Source organism: Schistocerca serialis, chromosome 11 (assembly GCF_023864345.2).
Source record: "Schistocerca serialis cubense isolate TAMUIC-IGC-003099 chromosome 11, iqSchSeri2.2, whole genome shotgun sequence".
Classification (NCBI taxonomy): domain Eukaryota; kingdom Metazoa; phylum Arthropoda; class Insecta; order Orthoptera; family Acrididae; genus Schistocerca; species Schistocerca serialis.
In genome coordinates this window covers 188,117,071-188,126,917 of record NC_064648.1, presented here as the reverse complement: position 1 = coordinate 188,126,917, position 9,847 = coordinate 188,117,071, and the positions used below count along the sequence as shown (strand labels likewise).

The 9,847-nt window shown below is 43.1% G+C and overlaps 1 protein-coding gene across 1 annotated transcript; it reads right to left on the bottom strand.

Moving 5' to 3' along the window:
• Window positions 1-360: 360 nt before the first annotated feature.
• LOC126426630 (ankyrin repeat domain-containing protein 1-like) lies at window positions 361-3,000 on the bottom strand. Its single transcript, XM_050088518.1, has 2 exons — window positions 2,960-3,000; window positions 361-841 (listed from the first exon to the last, which is right to left on the bottom strand). The coding sequence occupies exons 1-2, from the start codon at window positions 2,998-3,000 to the stop codon at window positions 361-363; spliced, it is 522 nt and encodes a 173-aa protein (XP_049944475.1).
• Between the last annotated feature and the right edge of the window lie 6,847 nt (window positions 3,001-9,847).

Here is a 9,847-nt window from a genome sequence, read left to right as displayed (position 1 = left end):
GGGCAATCACAAACTACCCTTGATCAAACTCAGAGAGATTCAACACGCAGCGCGCACACTGATACTAGGTGCACTGTGCAAGTGTATGACTGGCAGCCATTCGTCGCCAAGTGGCGTTGCTGCCACTTTGATGTGTTTATATTGGTAGTAGGTTGGTGGTCAGAGTGTTCTGGTTGATCAGTGTACGCCTCCCTCTATCGCTATTCTTTTGGTGTTCCTACAGTAGTTATAAATGTTGCATGAATATGGATACAGAGGAGGACTGCAGTTTCTTTGGTTTCATTATTCTAAAACAAATGACAGGAATTGTCAAAAATCTTCATTTATTTTATTTGACAAACATTTGTGAGACTGCTAGCTTTATGATAGCACGTCTATCAGCTGCTGGTGGTTGTACTGTCTGGCAATGTCCTGTGGGGTTTTGCTGGTGTTATCCACGGCCCTCTTGTTGGCCCCTGCCTCCAGCAGTTCTGTCACCGCCTCTGCCTGGCCTGTGAATGCTGCAGAGTGCAGCGGCGTCCATCCACCCTCATCCCTGGCGTTGGGGTCGGCAGAGGACGCCACCAGCAGCTGCACAAGAGCTGCGTGGCCATTCAGTGCAGCCCCATGCATGGGTGTCTGCTGGAAGTTGTCCCTCGCACCCACGTCAGCACCTGCCATTAGCAGACACCTCACTGCCACTACGTGGCCCCCGGAGGCCGCCCAGTGGACTGCTGTCTTGTTGTCCTCGTCCCTCGCCCCCAGATCTGCCTTAGATTTGAGCAGCATCAGCAGCTCCTCCACTGCCCCCTCCTTAGCTGCCTGGATCAGTCTCTGGTCCTTCTCCTCTCCACGAATGCTCCTGCAAAAAAGAGAGAAATTCTCACACATTACTAGAAACACAAAGACATCACGAAGAAAACTATCGCAGTAGCAGGACTATGACCTCAAAAATCACATCCTTGCAGTGACAAACAATGAATCTACAATTCTCTCCCTTCTACAGCACAGAGTAACCTAAAGTCTTGGTTGTTAAAGATGTATAACCACAGAAGTATCGTTTTCTCAAATCTTTCATTCACCCACTATAATTCCCACATCTCATCTCTCAAGAAATTCAATTGTTACATTTTCTCACATTCATTCCCTACAGTAACTTACTTCTAAAACAAGATGTCCTGCTAAGGAGTTATGGCCCTTGACTAAATGAGGTACTTCATGTGGCCACTAGTAGTGTTCTGTGTGCACTAATACCTTCTGACATAAGGAAACGCAACACAAACAACTAATCACATCCCTTGATATTTAAGAAATATTTCCTGTTATGGAGAAAAAAATCATCAGAGTTATTCCCAAATACCCTGAAACAGCTTAATCAAAGAGAGAAAGCTACTGCTTATCAGAAACCTATTTGGTCGAAATATTTCAGATACAGCAGTGAATGTAACTCTTCTGCTCTGCCCCTATAAAAAAAGACTTTGTTGGCATGTACTTATGCACAAGCGCTCACTTAACATACAAATGTGCTTCCAAAATAAGAGCACTCACAGATACAATCTGTTAGACACACGCACACACACACATACCACACACACACACACACACACACACACACACACACACACAGACAATTTGAACATAAATTCTTGCTGCTGAATACGTTCTAGGCAACAGCAAAACGTGCACGTTATAAGAGCAAATTATTGTCTCTTGCCTAGATTACGATTCGAAGCACTGCTCCAAGGATATCTCGGCTTCCTGAACACATTGTAGACTTCTCACTATTGATCTATATCCTCAGAAATGCACCGTGCCATTTGCATGTATCAGCTTCACAATAATGAGCCTAACAGAGCATAACAACATTCTGATACTACAGACTTTGTGTTGCCTCTCCTTTTCAATAAAATGTAGTAATTTGTTTTTAATATAACGTCGATAAAGAAGTAATTCTAGTTATTATCCTATCAAATGACTTATTACAGCTGATAAATCTAGTATGCATCATTCAGTCAACCCGCTTTCTTGTTCTATGAATACTACATTTACGTGATGTTGCTAGTGTAGCTGTTTCGACTGAAAATCTTACAGTTCGTCTACTTGGAATGGATGTTAATATTGTGACAAATCTGTGTAACGCTTCTTGACTCTTTCTTGTCGAATGACGAGACAGGGAGAGTTATTTGTGAATGACTACAGTGGCCAACAGCCTGGAAGTGGTTTTGATGCCCACAGTCCTTTACTAGGGGTGCCCACAGTGGAGGCTGTGTGCTTTTGCCTGCCTATGGTGTCCGCAGCGGTTCATAGGGACCCACAGTGTAAGATGAAATACCAGCAATGGTGCTCCTTATATTTGAAATACCACTGATAGAGGTCAAAGTCATGTCCATAAATTAAAAAAAAAAAAAGAACCTACAAATGTGACGCTAATCCCAAGCTGTCCAGTCAGGCGTTGTAATAAGGAACAAATAGACTGGTTCACATGCAGACGTTTTATCTATTGCTACTGATGTTTTAATGGTGCAAACTGAGTAAGGTCAGATTTAGCCTAACATGTTCTCTCATTATTACTCTTCAGCCGCTGGGACCTGAGCAGTTGGCTGTCTCACCATCACGAGAACCCCTCGCTCCAGTGGCACAGATGTTCTGGGTGGACGAGTTACTGAAAGACTGTATTATCTTTGTTGGGGAGTTAGAGTTAAATAGGATGACATTACTGTGCAGCACTGTGGATGTTTCGCAGTGTGTCCTCCGCCTCAGTGATGGTCAGCACCACTGCTCGAGCTCCTACGTCTGTGTCTCCCACCAGTACTTGCATCCTCAGTATTAATATAGTACTAAATGCAGCCTTCGAGATGTGGCCGCCTCATACAAACTGAAATACCACAGACTTTCTTCTGTTAGCAAATGTTGTGAGCAGTGGAGGGACTGCTGCTAAATAAATTATTTTATGCATGATGTATAGGTCTATAAAGGTTACTGATTTGCATTATCAGAAATTGTTGTGTCGTAGTCCTCCATCGTGCCACGCAATACCTTACGTTTTTGCTCCCAATTAACTGAGACCGTGTTTCTCAGCTTGGGAATGTATGGAAGTCCCAGTAGGATGTTCTCCTCAATTTATTCAACTTCATGTTTAGATTAGTTTTATGAGCTGGCATTTTTTTTACAGTTACTTTACCCTCCTGTCACTTACATGCATGTTCTTCAGATTTATTTCATTTTACGCAGATTTTCCTACTTGTAAATCAGCAAACTGACCTCATTCCTGAGATATCGTCCTCACGATGGAAATCTCAAGTGTTTTAAGTGTTTAGAGAAGTGTGTCCACGTCATTTGCGTGTGATGTTGCTGACAGCAGCCATACATGACGAATCAGGCTTTTAATTTACAGTATTATAGCAGCCTACATCATGTTTGTCACCTGTTCACTAATCTCATTTTTCTCATAGCCATAATAACTAAAACATTAAATAAATCATTCAAGTTGCGAAAAACCACGCAAAATATGCTAGTTGTGATTTGTAGATTGACTTGAGATTCAGAATGTATTTGAACATTCCGCAATGGATATGACCCGCTTTTAACTGCTGTAGCACAGAGTTTCTATGGGGTTAGAAACAATTTTCAGAAACAATTTTAGTGCACTGTTTTATAAGAATGTCTATTTTGTAATCAGAATGGAGTAATAGTATTAATATAGAATACGGAAGTGATGATCCATTTTACTTCTTACGGGAGAGCACAATCAGCCTGTCAATTGAATCATAAGAATAACTGGTTTCATTAAAATTTCGTTATATGAACGTGAAGAAACTCTGGGCCAATAACTGGGCCAATAACTGCTCAAAAAACCCCAATAGTATTCTATCACTGTTCTCTTCTATATCGTTGATGATATTTGGCAAAATCGAGTGATCCACTCTCGTTATCCGCCACAGTGTTTCCATCTGTAACGATACCCTCCTGATGCACTACTTTTTATGGCACCTCGGTGTCCCTGTAGGCTTGTACCATGGGAAGGCAGCAGAGGATCTTGTTTGCTGGCCAATATCCTCCTTCTGTAACACAAACTGCATACATGTATTAACGGGGTTCTATATTCACGGGAACAAGAAGTTAGTTAACTTGAGATAGTCAGGTGTTGTGGTACAAGCTCTTCTGTAACAGATCACATGAGCCACACTGATGTTGAAGTACTAGTCCATTATGTACAATACTGTGGTACTTGGCTGTGACTGAAGGGTCGATTCGTTGACTCACTGGACGACTGACTGACCGGCCCTCCGGTCCATGGAGGCGATCTAAATACTGATGGTCCGGATGGAGTTAGCGGCGTATTTCTTGCGAGTTTGTCTTTGGCCTCTATCCTCATAGGCACACTTGCTCCGGTGTCTGTTATCCATCTTCTTGCAACCTCTGTGCCACCTAGAGTGCTGGCGCCAGCTTACGCCAGCACACTACTTGTCTCTGGATTCACATTTGGGGTGGTGGATGCCTAACAAAATTTTGTACATAACTTCTCCCTGGATCTAGTGTTGCATTCTGTCCTCGCCCATTAACAGTTCTGTTAGTGCCTGCACTGCCACTGTAGTCTCCAATGTAATCCGTAATGCTGATGTTTGGTCTTCACTGCCATTCACTCTCACAAGTGCTTCCCTCGTTTCTAATATTAGTGGTCATACAGGGTGTTACAAAAAGGTACAGCCACACTTTCAGGAAACATCCGTCACACACAAAGAAAGAAAATATGTTATGTGGACATGTGACCAGAAACGCTTACTTTCCATGTTAGAGCTCATTTTATTACTTCTCTTCAAATCACATTAATCATGGAATGGAAACACACAGCAACAAAACGTACCAGCGTGACATCAAACACTTTGTTACAGGAAATGTTCAAAATGTCCTCCGTTAGCGAGGATACATGCAGCCACCCTCCATCGCACGGAATCCCTGATGCACTGGTGCAGCCCTGGAGAATGGCGTATTGTATCACAGCCGTCCACAATACGAGCACGAAGAGTCTCTACATTTGGTACCGGGGTTACGTAGACAAGAGCTTTCAAATGCCCCCATAAATGAAAGTCAAGAGGGTTGAGGTCAGGAGAGCGTGGAGGCCATGGAATTGGTCCGCCTCTACCAATCCATCGGTCACCGAATCTGTTGTTGAGAAGCGTACGAACACTTCGACTGAAACGTGCAGGTGCTCCATCGTGCATGAACCACATGTTGTGTCGTACTTGTAAAAGCACGTGTTCTAGCAGCACAGGTAGAGTATCCCGTATGAAATGACGATAACGTGCTCCATTGAGCGTAGGTGGAAGCATATGGGGCCGAATCAAGACATCACCAACAATGCCTGCTAGTACTGTAGAGAAATGAGTCGCATGTCAGCACAAGCACCGAAGTCAACATTACCTTCTTTCAATTGGGCCAACTGGCGGTGAATCGAGGAAGTACAGTACATACTGACGAAACTAAAATGAGCTCTAACATGGAAATTAAGCGTTTCCGGACACATGTCCACATAACATCTTTTCTTTATTTGTGTGTGAGGAATGTTTCCTGAAAGTTTGGCCGTACCTTTTTATAACACCCTGTATATTGGTAATAGGCTTTATTTGCCTAGGCTTTAAAAATACGTTGGGTGTTATTTCATTGTTCGTACATGTCATGGAGGCAAGTAAAATAACATTCATTGGTGTTCTTCTGCCATCATTTCGTGACAATGTGGTTCCTGTGTTAACAATTTGTCATCATTTGCACAATGCTGCGTTAAAACGCTCTCGTGAAACACAGAGGGTTTCATCTAGTACATACTTGTGCCATGGTATCTTTTTCGTCGTTGGAGGTCGGTCAAGACGTGATGAGAGCAGCCATGTCTATGTGCATATTACAGAATTCGCTTCATCTATGGGCTAGCGGTTTGTGAATGTGGAGCTGGCGTCCAGTAGTATCCCAGATATGTTCCACCAGGTTCACATTGATTAACTGAGCGGTCAGTACTTCAATGTCAGTGCACTATCATGCTCCTCAAATTACTGCACCACAATTGTGATACGGACTGTTGTTCTACTGCGAGATTCAATCGGCATTCCGAAAAACATAAAGCATCAAAGGATGCATCTGCCCTGCAACAGTGTTGACATATCCTACAGCTGGTATGGAACCTTTGATTACTGCCACTGGTGCCACGAAAGCCTAAGTGAATGTCCACCACAACGTAATATTGCCGACACCATGCCGGATTCACGGTGTGGTGTTGTTTCATACAACTGTTCACCTGTATGACAGCGCATCTGGACACGACTATCGACCTAGTGTAACGTGAAACGGGATTCACCGACCAGACGACACGTGTCCATTGATCTGTGGTCCCATCTTACTGACAATGTGTGCACTGTGTGAGCGTGCGAACATCCAGGATTCGTCTGCTATGCAGCCTCAAGTTGAACAATGCGTACAGAAAGGTGAGCTCCAAACCACTTGTCCCCAAAACAGCATTGAACTCTTTTTGCCAGATCTGCCACAGATCGATGCCTATCCAACTTCACAGAGTGGGCAAGCCTGGTACCTCCACTTTCTAAGATGAGGCATGGACGCCCAACACCTTGTCACTTACTCTACAATACTTGAATCAATCCCTATAAGTACTGTCGATAGTAGGGGGTAACAAGCTTCTCCAGTTCCGAAACGCTCATTCCAGATGATGGGCCATCTCAAACTGCCCTTTGTCAGAGTTACTTATATAGATTGCAATACCAACTTGTGCCCGCACTGTCACTAAATTATTCCCAATTCGTCTCTCCTCTGATAATTTACTTACTCTGCCACATGACGTCTCTGCAATGGCACCAGGAAGCATTCAACTTCGCGGTCTCATCAGTACGTGTATATTTTCCCTACAAGTCCTCCTGCTTAGCTGGGTGGTAACGTGCTTGCCCCCCATCCAGCAGTCCTGGGTTAGATTCCCAGTTGGGTTGGAGATTTTCTCCACTCATGGACAGGCTGTTGTGTTGTCCTCATCATCATATCATCCTCACCACCGGCGCGCAAATCGCCCAATATGGCTTCTACTGAAGTAAGACTTGCATCTGAAGGCCGAACTTCCCTGGACGGGGCCTCCTGGCCAACACTGCCATATACCCATTTTCATTTTTTTCCATACACTCCTGCCATTGGCTCTTGTGTAAGTACAGTGCAATGCAAACATTGTGTACATCCAAAGTTTTTATCTCTCTACTAATAATAAGTTTCAGCATCTGTATCTTTTTGAGTATCACGCCATTTAATTTCTGTCCTAATGCCAGAGCTGGGTCAGAGATATTAGCTGCGTATTGCCACTTATTCTCTTTTCTATACCAGAGTGTGAAAAAATGTTAACTAATAACAGATCTTGCAGCCTTGCCACTGAGCCTGTTCCATCTTTCAGAGCTGTAGATAGTTTATTCCAACTCTAAATGAAATTTCATTCTCAACCACATCAGCTAGGTTACCTACTGTGCAATGACCAAGTATTTAGTTCTTATTGGGTTCTTCTTCTTGTAAGGAAATTGTATATAATGTTTGTGTGCAAACATGTCTGCCTACATAGTTGAGTGATCACCATATCTGGAGGTATGCAGAAGACACGGGGTGGATATCTGGTACTGTCCAGAATATTTCCTTGCTGGGAGCCCTGGGATGACATGCAGGCAGCCTCACGATGCCAGCTGACTAACTGTGTGTGTGTGTGAATTCGTAAGGAATCAAACTGCTGAGGTCATCGGTCCCTACTTACACTCTACTTAAAATAACTTATACTAAGAACAAAACACACACCCATGCCCGAGGTTGGACTCGAACCTCCACACTATCCGCGACATGGCGTCTCAACCCAGGCGGTCACTCCGTGCGGCAGCTGACTGACTGAGTGAGACATACCGGCTCTGACGTCAAGGGAGCCGAAAACAGCTGGAGACTGATGTGGTGATACCACGCTGCTCCATACCACATCTGAACGACGCCATTGGCAGAAATAGATAAGGTGGGCAGTCAATCAAGGTCAAAACGTGAAGCTTCGCTTTTTGTGCGAACATTGCCTTCCAGTGTTTGTAATTTTACTTAAGATTATATAGGTTTTATAATTAAAACACTTTGTTTTAGTCTTCCAGCGCCTGTATCTTGATCTGTAAGTTCTTCTATTGGTCCACACAAACCTCTATAGCCCACCACAGAAGAAAATCTTCACATTATTATCGCCGTACAAAGTCTTTCTTCTTGGTATCATTCCCACATACTCTTCCCCAACCTATTTCCCATTTTATGGTTTTCAAAGTCTCATTGCCAAAAAATGTTTCTTTCCATTTATAAACTACATTACTATGTTTCCGAATATGGTTTTCTTAGCCTCTTTGCCAACGATTTTTTCCCTTACTTTTTAAGCCGCTGTATTAGTCGGTTCTATTTTCTCATATAACTCATACAATCTTCTCTGGTTAATCCGTTCATGCTTTTTTCGCATTTTGGTAGCCTGTTGTGGTTGCTTCCTGGAAGTTTTCTTCATTTTTTGTATTGGTGTTCTTGTGGTGTAAAGATCTTCCGTTGTCATGTCTTATTTCTGACTGAAGTCCTCAATTTAACATTGATCACCGTATTTTGGGGATATGTGGCTCCTTGTTTTCCTTTATTTCTGGCTGAAGTCCTCAGTTTGGGGATATGTGGCTCCTTGTTTTCTTTTATTGACCGGATTCACGACTTTTTACTAAGTATTCCTCGCGTTGTTGTATCTCTTTAATCTCTTCGAAAATATTTCCTTCTTGTTTGTTGTATCATGCACCTCTTTCTGTGTCAAATAACTCACACTGTCTCCATGTGCCCAATTTAACAAACACCTGGCAGCGTCCTGTCCCGATCTGCGCCTTCCACGAAAGTCTGTTGTGGTATGTGAACTTCTGTTGCCTGTCTACGCTCATGAGGCTTTTAAATGTACATGGAATCGGCAGGTCATGCATGGATGACGATACTATGTAATCAAGGCCACAATTTATTGAATCACTGTACAGGAGACAACAAGTTTTTCAAATACACTCAAGCATTTCTTACCCACTTATCAATGTAAAATACTTATTTAGCTCCCATATTTCCCCCTGTCCTGAGTTTTGTGAGACTACAGCGTAATGCAACACTCAGTTGTTGATTACCATGAGTGTTGTTAGTCCTGGGCCTGCATAAGTATCATTGAGGTACCTAATCTATTTCCTTCGACATTAAAACGAATTGCATTGGCAATGAAGTCTTGTTGTGAACCGATCTATTCACTGTAATATAGCAGTATTGTTCATAAAGCCAAATATTGATATCCACTGCATCATTGATTTAAAAAAAAGGTAAGTAAACATCAGGATGTATTTACGTAGAAACTGCTCTGTAATGAAAAAAGAAACTGTAGTGAGGACATCTGTGAAAGGCCCTTAGCTCTGCAGGTTGTTTGCAACTGGTCATGTGCACACTGCTGCACATGTCTCCACTCCACCAACAATAGGACTGCCTGGACTTGCTCATTATGACGAGCAGCTGCCTCAACTGTCAGGCCTTCTGAGCATGACTTACCAGACTCCAACATTCATTGAGTCTGATGTCTCAATGAATGATTTCCGAACACTACCAACAGAGGAACTCATATACATCTCCAATAGCAGGGCAAGCCAGCCCTATCCACTGACTCTGCTCTCCCATTGGTGCCATTGCCTCTCTCCCTGTGGGGCAACTGAATGCGATAAGCAGGAAATCTACATATATGTACGGCACAATATGGAAGCGTCTGAAAGAGTGATTTAAAGGAAAGTATGAAAAACACATATAGTTGAAGACATACGCAGCACAA

Coding starts and splice junctions, on each gene's coding strand:
- LOC126426630 (XM_050088518.1), bottom strand. CDS start 3,000: ATGGAGGACTACGACACAACAATTTCTGATAATGCAAATCA. Junction 842..2,959: donor ATTTCTGATAATGCAAATCA/GTAACCTTTATA, acceptor TCTTTTTTGCAG/GAGCATTCGTGGAGAGGAGA.